The sequence below is a fragment of the Branchiostoma floridae genome, chromosome 7, assembly GCF_000003815.2.
Source record: "Branchiostoma floridae strain S238N-H82 chromosome 7, Bfl_VNyyK, whole genome shotgun sequence".
Taxonomy (NCBI): Eukaryota; Metazoa; Chordata; class Leptocardii; order Amphioxiformes; family Branchiostomatidae; genus Branchiostoma; species Branchiostoma floridae.
This window is the reverse complement of record NC_049985.1, coordinates 14,834,039-14,853,503: the sequence shown is the minus strand read 5'-3', so window position 1 is coordinate 14,853,503 and position 19,465 is coordinate 14,834,039. Positions and strand designations below refer to the sequence as shown.

The 19,465-nt window shown below is 40.0% G+C and overlaps 1 protein-coding gene across 1 annotated transcript; it reads left to right on the top strand.

The window, feature by feature from the left end:
- The first annotated feature begins 11,159 nt into the window (after positions 1-11,159).
- LOC118420065 (vascular endothelial growth factor receptor 1-like) lies at positions 11,160-18,544 on the top strand. The gene is made up of 12 exons (XM_035826770.1): positions 11,160-11,169; positions 11,716-12,063; positions 12,399-12,704; positions 13,003-13,281; positions 13,426-13,692; positions 13,853-14,140; positions 14,913-15,029; positions 15,429-15,482; positions 15,989-16,153; positions 16,427-16,534; positions 18,118-18,299; positions 18,389-18,544. The coding sequence occupies exons 1-12, from the start codon at positions 11,160-11,162 to the stop codon at positions 18,542-18,544; spliced, it is 2,280 nt and encodes a 759-aa protein (XP_035682663.1).
- The last annotated feature ends 921 nt before the right edge of the window (positions 18,545-19,465 follow it).

Sequence of the window (19,465 nt, the reverse complement as noted above, 5' to 3'; positions counted from 1 at the left end):
CAAATCCCAAAATATATCATTTTGAAATAGTTTATGCCAGAAATTATACATGGGTCATTTGAATAAATATCTAGTGCACCTATTTACCACAATTTAAGTCATTTGGTTGTAAAACCAGGGAACAGGAGCCAAAAATGTACGTTTTTGGTCAAACAATGGCCAAAAAATCCCAAAATTAAGCATTTTGTTGTACCGTATGCCAAAGCTGTTGTTGAATTCATGTGCGCACATGTAGATGGTACTCCTATACCAAATTTTAGGTCATTTGGTTGTAAAATGAGGGTATAGGAGCAAAAAATGTCATTTTTGGGGCAAAAAATGGCAAAATTAAGCATTTTTTGTACCGTATGCCAAAACTGTTGGATTTTTGTGGGCATATGATCAAGGCACCTCTGTACCAAATTTGAGGTCATTCGGCTGTAATACTAGGGTACAAGGGGGCAAAATGTACATAAAAATTGCACACAAAAAAACACGAATAAAATCATTTTAAAGGCAGATATGAAAAAAAATTTAACAGCCTAGGGGTACTTGTCCACTCTACCCTTGTGCCAAATTTCAAGTTAATCGGTCCAAGAACGACGGAGTTGATTCGATTTGAAGATTTGACAGGAGAAAGAAAGAAAGAAAGAAACATTGCGAATACAATATATTAACACCATACCTATGGTATGGCTGAAATATAAATATGACCTCTATGACATGGAAGCCCGTCAAAAACGTCTACAAAACACGCGTACGTCAAAGTGGTGTTCCCAGTCGACTCGTAGGCCTGAATTTACAAAGGACCACCTCAGAACAAAGGACCAAAGAAATGCCCATGTAGACCCTCCCCCTCATGGTCGGTTGCTGCCAAAATCAAGGACTGTAACTTTCGGTGGTAGAGCAAATCATTATCGTGCTTGTGAGAAAGCGGAAGTACAGCAACAGTTTTGTTGTCAGGACCACGTCCAGTCCTTACAGGTTTCAGACAGACAGAGCTGTATATTCAGGTCCAAGGATACGTTAGAGTTTATAATGCACTATTTTCATAAATACAGAACTGAAGGCGTGATTTTTAGTTCGATGCCTTTGCGCCTTCTACTGATTTTTTTCTTGTCGGCGGGACTGTCTCAAGGTAGGTTGTTTACGCATTCCGTTATAATATAATGTAACGGTTATATTTTTGCTGGGACGTGTGGACGGTAGCTGGCTTTCGTGCATGTCTGCGAGGAGAGCTTTTTTTATCATCAACGTTATCTCCTTGAAAAAAAAAATAGAGATGTGGTTTTGGGTGTGCCTGTCTGAATAGTGTCTCTGTGTGTTTGTGTTTCTGGATTTTTGTAGTCAGCATAATTTTAAAAAAACGCTGGAAGGATTACATTGATATTTGGTACGTGCGTATCGTATGGGGTGGGTAAACAAAGCTCTAGGCTGATAAAGGACCCCTGGTATATGACTTTGGTACTGCAGCAGAACTTCTTTTATTTTTCTTATATTTGCTATCCCTAGCTAGACTTTCACATTAGTCATGCAAATTTAGGAACGTATTTGCATAATTGGAATCTGCTAATCTTCCACAAACTACAACCTGCTGGCCGATTTGAGCTTCTCGTGAATAAATAAAGGTTCAAACAAACAAACATATGTTACATGTATTCGAGCCCTAAAATGGAAAACACTGCAAATGTACATTTTTTTCATTAAGTATGAAAATTAAGTCCAAATTTGCATAATTTGCACTTGTATGCCAGATATTATTGAAATCCATCGTTCCTATTTTCTGTTATGCTCCTTGGAAGATTTTGACAAAAATACCCCTGCAGTTCCAGAGCAAGCCGCCAAACATACATAGCTTCTTTCTTACATTACAAGCTATCTGCCACCAAAAAAAATCAAGACCATAGCATGTCCAGGTCAAAAGATACAAAAAATCGAAGTTCTGCTGCAGTACCAACGTCACACACCATGGGACCCAAAATTGACTTTGACCTTTGTCTTCCCAAGCTACCCACATACCAAATATCATTCCATCCATAAGTTCTAATGTTATGCTGGCCACAAATTTGCGGAAACACAGACAGACAGACACATTGACAGACAGACAGACAAACACACAGCCACGGCAAAAACTCCATTTTTCATAAAGGTAACAACTACAACAGGGATGCTAGTGTTACCCAAATGAAAGCAGAACTCCTGTGGATGTCACTTGAAGACAGTAGGAAAATGCACAATACTCTAGGCCTACCTGAAACAGGTCAATGACATGCGAGTGTATGTACTGGAAAAGTAGTAAGTTCGGTATACAAGGTGAAATAACTGTATGTGGCTAAACATTTTGGTACAAAACATGTACGCATACCAAAATTTATTTGTTTTTCTATCCGATTCCATCATGCTTATTGCTTCGAAATGATGCTCTGCGATGCAAATGAGGCTGACCATACCCGAGCTCCACACGAACCCGAGATGTTATACCAACTATATAGATACAGATACACATTTTCTTTGAATATTGAATTCAATTGATACATTATCTCTATTAAAGGACAGATATACTAATGTACAAAAATTGTGCGTGTGTTATTCATACTGAAAGGTTACTAATACAAAAAGTGTGACATATAATGATGACATTACATGTGCTTTATATTTTGCAGATATCAAAAACGGAACATTCAGTGTAGAAACGAGTATTCCTATTGATGTTAGCAGAGGAGAGCAAGCAATACTGAACTGCACATTTGCTCCTAATCAAACAGCATCTCTCACTTGGTTTAAGGATAATGAAACAGTTATCGTACAGGGGGAAGGAAAGTTAACCGATGGAAGTTATGGTGACTACAAGGGAAGAGTAGACTTAGTAGGGCAAGCCAGCTTGAGGATCAACGACACCAAATGTGAAGATACCGGAAAATATACCTGTACAATTACCTTTAGCCCTGGGAACGTAAAGTCTTCTTCTGGCAATCTTACAATCCAAAGTTAGTACTTTCTCCTCTCAGGAACTCTATGGCTCTATCTAGTCTGTGGCAACATTATTTCTGTCATCAGTAGCCTCCTTACTATTTATATCGATAATTTATTATGTCAATGCCAATATACGACATACACAGTATCTTCAGTAATTACAAAATTGTTTGTAAAACAGTCAATTGTTGGTTGAGTGAGTAGTAAATACTTAACTCTGAAGAAATTTGTGAATGTGGGTGGTGTAGGCATGCACCCCCCCCCCCCCCTCCAGCCGCTTGCTCTAGAACTACAGAGGCAAGGTTTTGTATATTTTTTATAAATATTTCAAGTAGTAAATCAAACAAACTAAGGAAGGACGAATTTCCCTGATATATATTAGATAGATATGTAGGTATTACGATGAAGGCTGTAGAATCCATACATGTGTTGTGAAGGTTGAGCTTTGTTTCAACACAAAGGAAACACTCACCATGAATTTTACGTCGATCTCTTCAACCTTCATCAGATGACTGATTCACAGTGAGTGTTGATGGGCCCTGATGTAGATTGCCTCAGATTTACGCACCTCACAAAGTAGCCATTCTACCCGTCCAAAATACGAACTTGGTCGAGAGCAACTGTATGTCCAGGGGAATTCTGTGTGAATATGTTGAGACTCCTCTGATGCATGTTGTGGAGCTGCTAGGCACCTATGCACCAAGAATCTAGCTTTCATTGACCGTCCTGTTTCTCCTTTGTAGGTCTCTGAACACGGTCCATATTTTTATCACTGTGAGAATATCTAAAATAGGTTACGGTAAGGTTCGGTCCTGCTCTTCTGTTGCAATCTTTATGATTGGGTCCAAACTGAGAGCTGTTCAGTGAACTCGATCGCAATTCAATTTCGTAATGTGTATCATCGACGTAGCTAGCGATACAGAAAAAAAATTGCGAGTGTTTTCTTTGTGTTGGAACAAAACTTTACAACTAGCATAGGTTTGCAGGTATTTTAGACAGAGATGTGAATCACACGATGATCGCAGGTAATGGCAGGTAAATAGTAGGTAAAAAAAACAGCCAGCGTTGTACAATTTTCACTTGTTTCTCCTCTGAATTGCCTACTGTAAACTTTTGTGCTTAAATCCTTTACTGTCCAAATGTGGACCTACATGCAGCTGCTGAAAACCAGGCTGCAATGTCACTGTAAACACAAGAGTTCGGAGACCACGTACCTCCTAAATTAGTTGATTTTGTCTGGAGCAAATTAGTCTTTAACTTCTTTTTATCTGATTTTCAATGATTTCAATTTTCATGAAAAATAGCCATTCAGCTTAGATTGAATATCTAACTCTTTTTTAGTTCTTTTTTTCTGCTTTATCACACAGGTATTCCAAACGTGCCGATAAATGTGACCATAACACAGAAAGAACTATCATCTGTAACCATACAGTGGAAAGAGAATTCAACGGATCAGTGTTTGCAAAGGTTAACGTACGAAATTCAGTACAACAAATCGGATTCAGGTTCATGGATTTCAACTGAAGCTCAAGGATCCCTGTACGGCAATGCAACACTTACACATGTCATCACTGGTTTGGAAAATGGAACTTACAACTTCCGGTTGCAAGCTATTAATCCATACACAAACGATTCAAGTGCGTACACAGACATTATGTCTGTTCACATTCTAGGTGAGCCATCCTTTATCCTGAATATTTTATAATTCATCGGTGAAATTCCTAACCGATAATCTAATTATAACTAGAAAGACAACATTTGCAAGGAAATACAGCATATTTCACCCGTCTTTCTCTACCTGTAAAAATTGAGTGTTCCAAAGTCACGCCCGGGCAAAATCAAAATATTCCAAAAACTGATCCATTGCAGAACCCCCAAGTCCAAAATGGAGCTTTCTCAACTTGATCCTCAAACTCTTCGCATGCCGCAAGCAACCCATACATAATTCACCATTCCAAAAACACTTCCACTAAAAATGATCCTAGTCCAAAACTGAATTAAATATGCCCCACCCCAACCAAGCAGGAAAGGACCCTCCAAGTAAATTGACAAGTTCATAAACACATCCACTCCAAAATGGAGTTTTGTGTAATCAAACCAGTCCACAATTAAATTATAGAAATGCCCCAAAGTGCAGAAATGGACTCTTCCAGCACCACCACCTTGGAAATTGGACCAGTCTTACAAAGCTCCACTAAAAAATGACATATGTTTATTATCACCGCGCAGTCCACATTTGAATTTAGCAATGTTTCACGCCAATCGTAGAATGGGCAATTCAAGGATATACATTTTTGGTATGGAAATAACGAAAATGTAGCTCCGTTGATCAAAGTTATTTTTATATATTTTACAATATATTAATGCCCGTGGTAATTTCTGGTAAAAAACACAATTTACGAAATTCACCTATAGTCTGTGCAATAGTGACTGCCATATGCTAGATCAGAATTTTGATCAGGTTTGCAATTATCAAATTGAAATAAAAAATGAATCTAAGCTGCTTTAATTTTATAGTCCTCTGAACTTTTTTTATTTAATTTCTAATTTATGTTTATGTTTTTTAGTGCCAACTTGGATCATAATATCGGGTACAGTTGAGGTATTGTGTCATCATTATCGTAATCGGAACTACAGTATTTGTCATTTGCCGCAAGAAGAAAGGAGGTAAGACAGGTTGTTTAATTTATAGTACATATGTTATCCATGATTGACAATAGGACCCCACCTGGCGGACAACATAACGTCCACGATAGTGAACGTTGTCACCAACTTTACCTCAGCTGTAACAGACCTGGTGACCAACACAACCGCCAATGCCACGCAAATAACAACACCGACTGTGCTACCAAACACAAGCGTCCTTCCTCAACCCACTCTTACAGCATCAACGATCGCTCCCACGGTTTCCAATGGAACTACAGCATTGTTTAATACTTCTACGGTGTCGCCGTCATTAACGACGATCACCAGAGAACTGAGCACACTTTCCGCTGACTTGAGCACCGCTGTTTCCACAGCGAGCTCCACTATATGTGACAACCTGTGCCAAAGTATTGGGAGTTGTCAATACAATGAGACGAGCACTCGATGCGACTGTCCGCTAGATGGCGCTCCTGACCAGTGCGACTCCTTCGCTGAAAGTTGCTCAAATACAACCACGCTAACTTGTACGTCAAACTGCACCAGGATGCTTTATGGACTCCAAGAATACGTCAGCTGTGAGTGTACACAGGAAGAAATATGTGGACAAGTAAGTATTTTGAAACCTCATGAAGAAGTGCTTTTACCTCCATGAATGACAGAGGTATTGTTTTTGTTGTTGTTTTTGTTGTTGTTGTTGTGTGTATGTGTTTATGGTCATGGGTAGGGCTGGGTATCGGTACAGCGTACCGGTACAAAACCGGTTTTTCTTATTGGACCGGTCCAGAAAAAACGGACCTGAAAAAATTAGGTGGACCGGATGTTGGACCGATTAGAAAATTAACATATTATTTTATCAGGCATTCACACGTTTTGGCGCTTGCAGTTGGAAAAAAATGACAAGAGTGAAGTAGAGTAGAGTTTATAGTAATTTCTACCAATGTTTACAGTCAATCGTACAGGTGCAGTTAGCGTTGTAGTATTTTAAAACGCCAGTGTAAGTCTAATACTCCACCAAACAGATTTCTTTGTAGTGAAATGGACCATTGGTATGAGTCATACTGAATCAGGTCCAGGTTCAGGTCCGGACCTGGACCTGATCCTTTGGACCTGAACCGGACCTGGACCTGAATTTTCTGTACCGGTACCCAGCCCTAGTCATGGGTGTTTGATGTGTGCTCCTGGATATTTACGGCCAGCATACGGCCAACATATTATATCATGAACCTCTGGTTGGATTGTAATGATATGTGGTATTTAAGTAGGTGTTGGAGAGATGAAGGTCATGGTCGAATACCGGACTCCGGCGGCTTTCTCAGTCGGCTATTGGGTTTGGCACTCAGGTTCAATATATGTTTTCATGTCGCGGTGCTACTTTCTATGTTCATGCGTAACAAATTTTTCTATATTGTTCTGAGGTCCCTGTTCCCGCCAAACAAGATAACCTGGCGCTCATCCTGGGCCTCACCTTGGGCCTCCTATTCGCCCTCATCTTCCTCATTGCCCTTCTCTACTGCTTCATTACGTGGCTCATCTAGCTGACATCGGGACAAGATGACCAAATGATTCTAGCTTTTTAGGATTCTTTTAATACTTGTGAGTAGGGCTGCACCTAAAACCCTGTGGCTATACCTGTACCTATAAAATCGTTTAGGTACAGACCCGGACCTAAACATCTGCTCTACCTGTAACGTTACATGAACCTGAACTAAATCACTAGTGGATACCCTTTGTTTAAAAAAAATTGCACTTTTTGCTTGGGTCCTTTTGGACCTCAGACGGACTATGCACAGACTATATATCCTTCATAATTTCCACAGTGTTGTACCAGTCTCCGTAAAAAAACGAGAGGATGTAGCAGATATTGACTGACAAAGTCACGGAAGGAATTTTTCTTCAGATTAAAAATGGTCAAATGGCACTTCAAAATGTACGCCTGGACCAATGGACTCCACTCGGGCGAGTGTCTGTTCGGCTACGCCAAATTCAATCAATGGCATCAATTAAGATTTGCTTCAAAGGCCAAAAGCTTTTGAATTGTAGCTATTGAAGACTATCCATATATAGGATCTATATCTATGTTAGCGATAGTATAGGGAAGTTGTACATGTAGATGTAACAATTATAGTATAGGGATATTCCTATTCTTTGTAATTATCCTATGCTTTGTAATTACATTACAGCTGTGCCTTGTTATATATGGGTTTTCCTACGAAGAACTAAGACATTGAGAGGCCGATGGGAAAGTGGTGTTAAATTGTATCGCTTACGGTGTAGATGTGTGCGTGGTCAATTACTGTGCCATTATGAACCTATTTCACGAAACACTTTTATAGATTATTTTAATTACAGTACAAAAATTCTTATATGTACTTGTAAACCAGCTACAGACCCGATGAAATGCACTTTATTCACTTCAAGATAGTTGATAGCTGAATTTTAGATGATACCAGGAAATTACATTTTTCTACGGAATTAGATTTATTGCTTTGTAGAAATACCATAACCTAATAACGATATCGATTATAATTGGATGACATGTCTCAATGTAAAATTCAAAAGGAGAAAAGTATCGATAGATATCCCTTTTTCTCATATTAGAAAACCATGGATATTTGCCATCATTAAAGTTGAAACGCTCCTAATGAACTGATGGCCTTTGCCTCTTTATTTATCTACCTGGAAAATAAAGCTTTTTAGTGTATCTGTCTGTTTGTGTGTCTGTCTGTTTGTGTTTGCGGACTTTTGTAGTCACAATAGCCCACAAACCTCTTGATCGATTACGATGATATTTGGTGTTAGAACTGGATGTGCAGTGGTCTTGATTTTTTTGGTGGCAGATAGCCTGTAACGTAAGGAATACGTGGTGTATGTTTGCACCCCCCAGCAGGTTGCTCTGGAAATGCAGATGATATTTTGTCAAAATCTTCTAAAGAGGATAACTGAACAAAGGAACGACAAATTTACAGGATATTTGGTATGTAGGCAGCATAGACCGAGAATGATAAAGGACGGATGACGTCGGTGCAATTGGGCCAATGCTTGCAATCATGTCCCTAACGTATGTCCCTAACACCCGTCATTTGGAAACATCGTAATGACTGAAAGACAGACATATTTCGCCGACTCAAACGTAACTAATATATTGGACAGCACGAGCTGTCAGGTGCCAGGATAACGGAGAAATGACGTCGGTCATCAAAGAACCAGATTACCCTCATCAGTGACCATCGACCAATCACCTTATTCTCATCATTGGCTTTCAACCAATCACCTTATTCCCACCTTATCAATGACATCAGGTTATAATTAGCGTCGCACGTATCTGTTTAATGGGGGTAATTCCATCTTCTCTACCGAAATTTAATCATGAGCCACGTATACGCATATTAAGGCAAACACCCCTTATTTTTGGCAGGAGAAATCATTCCGAATTTCAGTCTTCAGTCTTTTCATCTTTATCAGATGAATGAACCTTATTCACCTTTTAAAATAAACAAGTACAGTCAAACCTGTATTAGCGACCACCTTTGCATAGCAGCCACCTGGCCATAGTGGCCACTTTTTGTCGGTCCCTTGGATTCGTAATGATTAAGAAATAGACTTAGCGGCCACCTGTCCAACGCGACCACGGCCACACGAATTCCTGTCCCGTTGATACAGAAACACTGCCTATTGCAACCATACTGCAGCCTTATGTCACCCTGCACCGAGTTTTAAATTGTAGTTTGCGAGGATTTGGAGTTCCTGACATTTTGGTGGTAGCAGAAGGTATGCATGCCTTGAGCATTAAAGTGCAAGTCATTGTCGGTGAATTTACCGATCGAGACAATTTTACTTGGTGAGAAAGATTAGTGGGAACTGAAATCATGTGTAGCTTGCTCATGGTCAATTGATCAACATTTTCTCTATAGTGGCCACCTGTCTATAGTGGCCATATTTCTCCAGTCCCTTGAGTGTCCGCTATAGAAAGGTTTGACTGTAAATGCATTCCATCTTGTGAATCATAAAAAAAAACATTTTGAGGATTCATGGGTTAAATAGTTGTTTTTTTACAGTGTAAACTATTAATAATGATAATACCAGTAAAATATACAGATTTCTATTGATTAGTACGGTAACTGTAAAGATCTGGACATAGAATACGTAACTGCTTCGCCACGTTATAAAGAAGAAGTCCGATTTGCAACCACGTGAGATGAGAGTAATTTCAGAAACTTTCATGCAATCAAAATAAGAATAAACATCGGGATTATCAGAAGTTTCAGAGAATTTCGGTTTAAGAGAAATATGTAACAAGTCACATGTACCTTGTGCGCGGATTACCTATAAAAAGATTTATGAACTTTAAGATAGCGTTATTGGATACGTCGTTGGCTGTTTTTCTATTTCTGTTATTGCCAAGAAAACAACTTCATTCCCAATGGCTATGCTTTTTCTGTATTTGCCATTAGCCTGATCACTATACCGAATCTGAGAACACGAATGACCTACCCGGAAGTTAACACAGTGCATGTTCAAGGTGTCATTCTGAGCATACGCGTTCTCAGTTCAGAGTGTCATATCTTTGACGTCTTTGCCAAAGCGCCATGACTATCGCATGTTATATGGCATGTATAGATAGAAGGAGAAGAGGGCTGCCCACAGTGTGGCTATTATTCTCGCTTCTGTCGATCTACCCAGGTAAGGCATTTTGTCTTGTGTGCGCAAGTCGTACTTTGTACGTGCTTTGTACGACACGATGTCGTTCCTAAAGTGTTACAGTCGAAGAAATATTCCAAATGATAGCTTTGAAAAATAAAACGGTGACTTGGACTTGCATTTTGCATAAGGCTTATGTTGGTAGGGTGTTGTTTTTTAATAATCAATTGGACATCCCCTGCAATAACTTTCAAGCGGCATTATTATATGATCTGAATTTGCAGGTGTATTTCTTAATTACTCCTGTAATCTTGGCATCCGTATGCCGTAATATTACGTAATCATGACGTAGTCATAGTCATTCGTGTGATTTTGTTAGTTAAAACCGACTTCATAGGAAACTCCTTAATGCTTGAACATAAGACAAGTGACCGCAGGTAACATACTCTGTATCCGTGACGTAGTTATGGTTTGTGTCAGTTGTGTTTTTTTCCCGTGGTGTGTGACATTGTGTTGATTATGGTGTGACCAGTTATTTGTTACCTGCATGGAATGCAGGTATAGTTTTCAGTAGCATATGGGAGTGTGTGAAAGGGGCGTTCCGGTGATATATCTTCAGAACAGAACTTGTTATTGCGATGATATTTGCTACATGGGTTGGCGTGGTTGTCTGATACTCAGGATTGCTTTGGAGCCTCCTTGTGTTTGACTTTGACACTGCAAGTAGCCTTTTGTGTGTTGAAGGGGCGTTTCTCCTAGAACGAAACGTGTGATCGCGATGATATTTGATACATGGGTTGGTGGTTCTTGCCTGTCACTCAGATTTAATTTTAGGCCTCCTGATGTTTGAACTTGACACTGCAGGTAGTCTTTTGTGTGTGGAAGGGGCATTATGTATCTCCAGGACGAAACGTGCGATCGCGATGATGTTTGGTACATGTGTTGGCGTTGGCTGTCTGACGCTCAAGTTTGATTTTGGGCCTCCTGGTGTTTGAACTTGACACTGCCGCGGGCCTTTTTTAATGTGTTTGGACATGCTATGGTCTTGATTTTTTTGGGACGCATACCTTTCAATGTAAGTTGGAAGTCGCATTAGTTTGGGCCCCCTTTCAGCACGCCCTGGAGCTGCAGGGCCAGTTTGGTCACAATGTTCCCCACCTACATCTGCTTGTTTACTTCTCAGGCCACTGGTTTGCTTATGTTTAGGGTTTTGTCGCCTGTTTCCCTTTGGCTATATAAGGGTAAGGTTACATTATAATCTGTAGCTGAGCATTCCGTTAGTTGGAGTGAGCTATTCCAAGACCTTTGTATTGATTGTGATACCGAAATATCTTAAACCTTAATCAGTGGGTCCTTCGTCTGTTCTCAAGAGTTTTAAGAAATGAAAAAGTAACATAGAAAGGTACTGAATCATCGAAAGACTACGTCTAATAAAAACGTTTGGATAGATTGTTCTATCTTACGAATATTCTTTTTCAGTTACCCTGGCAGATGTAACAGTCACAGTAACGGCACCACAAGGAGTTCTTGTGGGTCAGCAGGCCATCATCAACTGCACCATCAATCCTGACCAAGGGGCAGCAGTAACCTGGACTAAAGATGGTCATGTGGTCCCTGATGCAAGTACAACTGTACTTAGACATGGAGCTGGACCCATTAACAACGGTCGTTATAACGAATACAGAGACAGAGACATAGACATTGTAGGCCGGGCAAGTCTTCGGATCCAGAACACCAGCCTGAGTGATAACGGGGAGTTCTATTGTACTGTTACTGTGTCCGGACCTTTAGTGGTGGGACCAGATTCTGCTGTCCTCACTGTCTTCGGTAAGAAAGAAGTATGAATCAAAATAAAGATAAATAATAACTATTTCGGTCAAAAATCATGTCCAAGGTTAAATTCTCAAAGTTAAGTCGTGTTCATCAGTCCAGTACCAGCATTGATGATAGGATCCCACCCCAATGACACTTTATGAAGTAGCGATATATTGCAAACGCTGAAGAATAGTTTCTACCAGGTATCATTAATCAAAAGCTAATTACACACCTGTGATGAATAAATCACAAGCTTGTTTGCCATTTGTAGCTCTTCTTGTTAGGTTATGCGGCCTGTAGGTCTCTCCAAATTTCTCTTTCGTTAAACGTGGGAGTTTTCCCTCCAGGCCGCACCGGCCCCCCAACCATCTCCCTCTCCGGCACCCCCAGTACCGAGTATCCCCTGACCCTGACCTGTACCACGGCTGGAGGGTACCCTGCTGCTACCATCAGCTGGTACAGAGGAAATGAGAACAGGACTGGGGAGGCTGAGGATCAGACTGATGTGGAGGAGACTGACGGGAGCGTGACGTCATCACGGCAGTACACCTTCACACCGACTAAAAACGACACCGGCGTCTCCTATAAATGTGTCGTCAGTCAGAGTGTGCTGCAGATGGATCTGGAAGCTGAGACGACGTTTAATGTCACATGTAAGTTCTAATTCTACACATTTTCCTACTGTCACTACTTATTTTATGTTTAAATATTACATTTTGTATTAGATATCATTGCTGTCTACAAAAGCAAATGATTAATTCGTGTCATTTTTCTTTAAATTCCATACACCCAAGTGTCTAAAAAACATTGTATACATAATATGTCACCCCAACACTTCAGAATGCTCATATTATAGGAAAGCGTAGCTTTTTATTCCTGATACCATGATTGCCCATTGTGTATCTTGATAATATTTACGTTGCTCATACCATTCGAAACGTTCTAACCTAGACCCAGCACAGATCACCCCCACGCCTCCGGTGACCACATCAGTCATCGTCGGTCAGACAGCAAATTTCTCCTGCCCTGCCGAGGGCAATCCAAACAACTTCACCTACATCTGGAAGGAGGGAAACCGTACCATCAACTCTGCTCATGAGGACCAGTTTAGTCAGAGTGATGGCGTGCTGACCATCAGTAATGTGCAGAGGAACCAACATGACGTGACTTGTGAGGTCACCAACAACATTGGCAGAGCTGACACGGCTTCTACAACACTAGACGTGCAACGTAAGTTTATTCTCATAATGATAAAAAGTTGCGAAATAAACTGTGGTTTGGATCGAATCTTTAATGATTGTTCAAATGGCATGAGATGAACGTTTGGTATTTCTCTTTTACACAATTTTAAAGTTGTATTTTGTTCCCTCTCAGATGCCCCAGATGTGTCAGCTCCGGAAAACGTGACAGTAAAGGAGAACGATGACTTAACTGTCCAGTGTGCTGCCACTGCTAACCCTACTGTCAGCAGTGCGGAGTGGAAGAAACAGGGCAGCCCAACAGTTGTGTCCAACAGCGCTACGCTATCCATTTCAAACATCCAAAAGGAAGACGCCGGTACCTACGTGTGCACAGCGCAAAACATACTTCATGATGACAGCACTGGGACTGGAACAGCCTCAACTGTTGTCATCGTGCAATGTAAGTCCCTGCATATTCACATAACAAACTTATAAGTGAAAAAAATTTACATCTTTTTACTTCCTGTATCACCAAATGATTTGATGTATTTTTTGTGAATCATAATAAACACGTTACAAGGGAACATTGTTTAATGTTGTTTATGTAAACTTTCCCCCAGATGTCCCGTCCAAACCTCACCTGAACATCAGCCCCAACCCGGTAGTAGAGGACCAAACTGTGACCCTGGCGTGCAGTTCTACCAGCGCAGTTCCCAACCCGTCATACACATGGAAGTTCACAGCCCAGGGACAGGCTGAACGGGACGTAAACTTTGGAACCACGACTAACAACGGAGGAACACTGACCATACATAACGTACAGCGTGTACATGCAGGGCAGTATAGATGTACGGCCAGTAATGACGTAGGGGACACGGACAGCGATTTAATAGAGCTGGTTGTCAACTGTAAGTACTTTTTTCATCTCTGTCTGTATTTTTTTGGTAAATGTAGAAACTTGGAGAACGCGGTGTTGTATTTGTTGCTTTTATTCAGGGACTGAGAAACAAATATTTTGCAGGTGAACATCAATGTATCCAGCAAGATATACAGCTGACTATCACAGTATTTTCCATGTTTCTGTCATGCACAAATGTGCAGACTGCCAAACTTTACATATTATGAAGCATCAATGACAGGCGCTGTTAGTTGAAAATTAACTGCCTTAGACATACAATTGAAAATAAAGACAGACAGGATTTTGCATGATGCATTGATTATTCTGTTTATAATTTATGTATCATGTACAGTTATTATAGCCAACTTTTCATTTGACTTTAAGTTAATTAATAGTCCTGCTCTCTGCGCAACAGCTGGCTTTAGTACACTGAATGGCATGTTGCACATAAAATACTGACTACCGTGGGTAAGTTTATTCTAATACACGCTAAATAGTAACTTAAGTTAAGGTTGATATTGGTCAAACACATTTTATGATTGTCTGGAATATGAAAAGTTGCCACAATGTAAGAATCATGCAATCATGTATAACACTCTCAAGGAACAAGTTGGAACAGGAAGTCTTGCAAATCTGTCTGTCTCCACGGTGTTGCCATAACATAAAAAATCTTCTGGTAAGTACAAAGATTTTAGAATCAAAGAAATTAAAATTGCATCCGAGTCATCGCTATAGATGTTTGAGACAATTGACTTTTTATCACCACCCTTGTTTCCTTACAGCAGGTGGAAACAGCAACACAATCATCATCATAGCTACAGTATCCGGATCCGGAGTTGTGCTTGTGGCTATCATTGGTGTTGGCGTGTTCATCATTAAGAGAAGGAGGTCAGCTAACGGTAAGCTTAACCGTGTCATTGCTCAATTTACTGCTTCCTTATTATACACGTATACACATGTCTTCCCAAGACATGACTTATTATCAAAACGTTTCCCCTTTCCAAAAACAAATACTTGTTATTTCAGGAAAAGCTGTCGAAAATGATTCCAACAACTTGCAACTGGACCACATGGTAAGAAATTACAGGCAAGATCATAAATGTAACGCAACCATATAACGTTACATACTGATATTGATATTAAGTTAGTAAATATATATATATAGAATTGACTTTAAGATACTTTAAACACCCTTCGAACGACAGTAACATTTTCAGTTATTTTCTACAAGTAAGTTTTGCTTGCAATATGATTCTATCAGATATTCGAATATGAAACGTGCTTCCTTCCACTTCCAGCATGGCAAGTCAGACGACGGTTACCAGAGTCTACGGATAGCCCACAAACGGACAGTAAGAAACATATCACATAATAAGTGTTGCATTTTCGCATAGCCATGGAAACAGCTATTATATATACAGAGAAAGGAAACGTGAGAGGAATGAGAAAAAAGGAGAGGAAGAAGGAGAAAAGTAGATACATCATCCCTACTAAGATTAATGAATTATTTTAAAGATTATATATTAATTCCACGTATCGTTACAACGGATTTAACTAGTCACAGGTGTATGTGAAAAAAGATGGAATCCTTATTCTGACTAATTCCTTTTGGTACAAAAACGCGTTAGAATGCTTTGTATTTATATGTTTGTGCAGTCTGATCACACGTATCAGGGGTTGACAGCACGCAGTAAGGACGAGGTATTTTATTTATTTTTTAAGAAGAAATCAAATTTTGTTCGTATATTTGTACATCATGGTGGATCCTTAGTACTTTTGTCCTCCTTGGATTTAAACAAACAATATAAAAGTGTGTGTTATGAAAACAAAACCTTTCCCTTTATACTGTCATCAGCAGATATGGCGTATGAAGATGTGAAGACACCATCGGAGTTTCCACGAGATCGGCTGGAAATCAAAAATCAACTTGGAGAAGGCGAGTTCGGAGAGGTCTACAAGGCTGAAGCCTGGAAAATTGCAGGGCTTCCGGGTATGACTACATTGGTCGTGAAGACAGTGAAAGGTAAGCCAGGGCGTTTCGAACATGATTCTAACCGTTATCATTCTTGAGACCAAAAAGCTTTTATAAATGCTGACAAAAGCCCCTTGTTGAGACACAAACCAAAAATTAAAACTAGCATACTGATTTGAATATAGCATGCAGAATTTTCACAGCTTTGATATATATGATGGGTTCGATTTGAAGTAAAATTGAGGAATATGTAGAATATTTGTTAAAAACATATTTGCCACAGATGAGGTAGTTCAATGATTTACTGATATATTGATTCTTCAGGGATTACAAAGGATGCTTCGGGTGCTTTTTTCAAAGAGTTGGCTGTCCTGAAACTCATCGGGACTCACCCAAATGTCGTGTCGTTTCTGGGATGCTGCACGAACACGGGTAGGTGTTGACCGAGTTTTAACCGTATTCAGACCGTGCCATGGCAAAACGAAAACGTGGGAATTTTTCCAACCTAGTGAAATTGTTGCACATGAAATTTTATGAAACCTTACCAAATTTGGTATAGCTCTAGCGTAAGCCGTTCTGGTGTTATGCTAGATGAAAGTTGGCGCGGACTCGGTCTGAATTCGAACATGGTTAAGTTTCACCTTGTCATTTTTGCATTTTGCCGCCTTAGCGGCAAAATGCTCTGAGGCCAGAATAGTCGCCGTTGTGATGGAGTGATGTTGAGATGAACGGACCTGTTCAATCCATGCCAAACATTTCTAAACCTGTTAAAACAGGCATTTTTCCAACATGTTCGCACTGGCGCAGTGGTTAAAGTTTACGCATGCTAAACCAATGCACCCGGTTCGAATCCGGGGAGGTAGATTTTTTTTTTTCTCTTTTTTACATCCATTAAAATACTAATTTTTACATCCATTAGGCCACACCAATTTATTTCTTTGGTTAACGGATTCGCCGCTTCGTTTTTTTGCCGAATAGAAATAAAAATTAAAAAAAAAAACTTAAAAATGCCCCGCAACAGAGCTCACTCAAAAACAGGCAGTGTAGTGAAATTTGCTGCAGTTCACGCAAATTTTAACAGGTGGCGTCTAGATCTAGATTCAGGCACATATGTGAATCTCTCCATGCGCCAATATCAGGTTTAGTTACTCTGTTCTATTTATATGACATTCTAATAACTAGAAAAAAACGTTCACACACGCAAACATTGGCAAAATGCCAGCTTTTTTAAAAGCACTTGTTTGGTAGTATGCAGTTCTGAATTTTTGCATTTTGCGACTTGCATGCCTTCTATCCATAGTAGTCGCCGTTGTGATGGAGTGATGTTGAGATGAACGGACCTGTTCAATTCATGCCAAACATTTCTATACCTGTTAAAACAGGCCTTTTTTTCAACAAGTTCGCACTGGCGCAGTGGTTAAAGTTTACGCATTCTAAACCAATGCACCCGGTTCGAATCCGGGAGGTAGATTTTTTTTTTCTTTTTTACACCATTAAAATACTAATTTTTACATCCATTTGGCCACACCAATTTATTTCTTTGGTTAACGGATTCGCCGCTTCGTTTTTTTGTCGAATAGAAATAAAAATTAAAAAAAAACAACTTAAAAATGCCCCGCAACAGAGCTCACTCAAAAACAGGCAGTGTAGTGAAATTTGCTGCAGTTCACGCAAATTTTAACAGGTGGCGTCTAGATCTAGATTCAGGCACATATGTGAATCTCCATGCGCCAATATCAGGTTTAGTTACTCTGTTCTATTTATATGACATTCTAATAACTAGAAAAAAACGTTCACACACGCAAACATTGGCAAAATGCCAGCTTTTTTAAAAGCACTTGTTTTAGAAGAGGACCTAATCAAACTGTGCGTGTTCTAACATCTGTTGATTTGTTTTCCATTGAACTATTTTCTTTTAATGTTGTGCCAGCTGTTACGACGTCCGCTCTCACATATCTTACAGACTTAATTGTAGAGAGCTGAGCGACTGCATGTTTCCGTTTGTATGTCATTAGAGCCGTTCTACCTGCTGCTTGAGTACGTGTCCGGAGGGAGTCTCCAGTCCAACCTCCGTACCAGCCGCACTCAGCAAACATACGGGAACTTACACGGCGGCAGCAAGTCCCTCTCATCACGTGACCTCACCAAGTTCGCCTGGGACGTGGCCAAGGGGATGACCTTTCTGTCTTCCAAAAAGGTGAAGCATCTTCAGTTAGTTCTGCGTTCTACTATAGACGCATGTGTCATAATAACTTAGTCCAGTCACTGTAAGCATTCCTATTGCAGATCCTCCATCGTGACCTGGCGACACGAAATGTGTTGGTTGCCGAAGATAAGACCTGTAAGGTGTCTGACTTCGGCTTCTCACGAGAAGGGGATGAGTATGAGAGAACAACTAAGGTAGCTATTATCTACAATTTTGAAAGAATTCAAGTTCGTTAATCATACATTTTCGTGTTTTATTGTAACCTTTGTAAATTTGACAAAAATTGATATCTACTTAAATCTAATTGATATATGAAAATCATTCCCAGACCCGTCTGCCAATCCGCTGGATGGCCCCCGAGTCGCTATTCCACCGGAAGTACACCATCAAGACGGACGTCTGGGCCTTCGGAGTGCTGCTCTGGGAGATCGTCACTCTCGGTGGGTTCATATGATTCCATTGACAGTTATTGTCATACAAAGCCAATCATAATCACAACGTAAGTAATCTACTTAATATTTATCATTAAAAAAATCAACCAGGTATCTGCTGCTAAATTGTGGCCATTACACTTTGCGAATGTAAGTTTAAGTAGGACAACAGCTCATGATGTCTGTTTCCCTCAGGAGCCACTCCGTACCCCGGTATGTCCAAACGAGGGGTGATGGACGGAGTGCAGCAGGGATACAGGATGGACAAACCCAAACACTGCGATGACAAACTGTGAGTAAGAGCTGTTTATAGCAGTATCATTTTAGAGCAGTAGTCATAGTAAAGCATCTAAAAGCCTTCTATCAATGATCCAAGAAAAATACAGTAGCAGAAGGTTGTTGATCGATCATGATGTCCTATATCTTCTAGATACTGGTTAATATGTTCGATTGTTGAAGAAAACACGTACACCCCTGTAGCATTTGGATTTATATATCTCACTGTATGACTTAAGAAGGCAATGCTACCTAACTCTTTTACTGAAATACTACAGCTACTCCCTGATGCTGAGCTGCTGGGATGCTGATCCCTCCCAGAGACCAGAGTTCCTGAAGATCCAACAGAGTCTGGATTCACTGATGGAGACTGAAAATGTGAGGACAACATCTTATTCATTCAACGTGCTTTCAACAGTAACTAGTCCTTTTGATGTAATTGTTTTATAG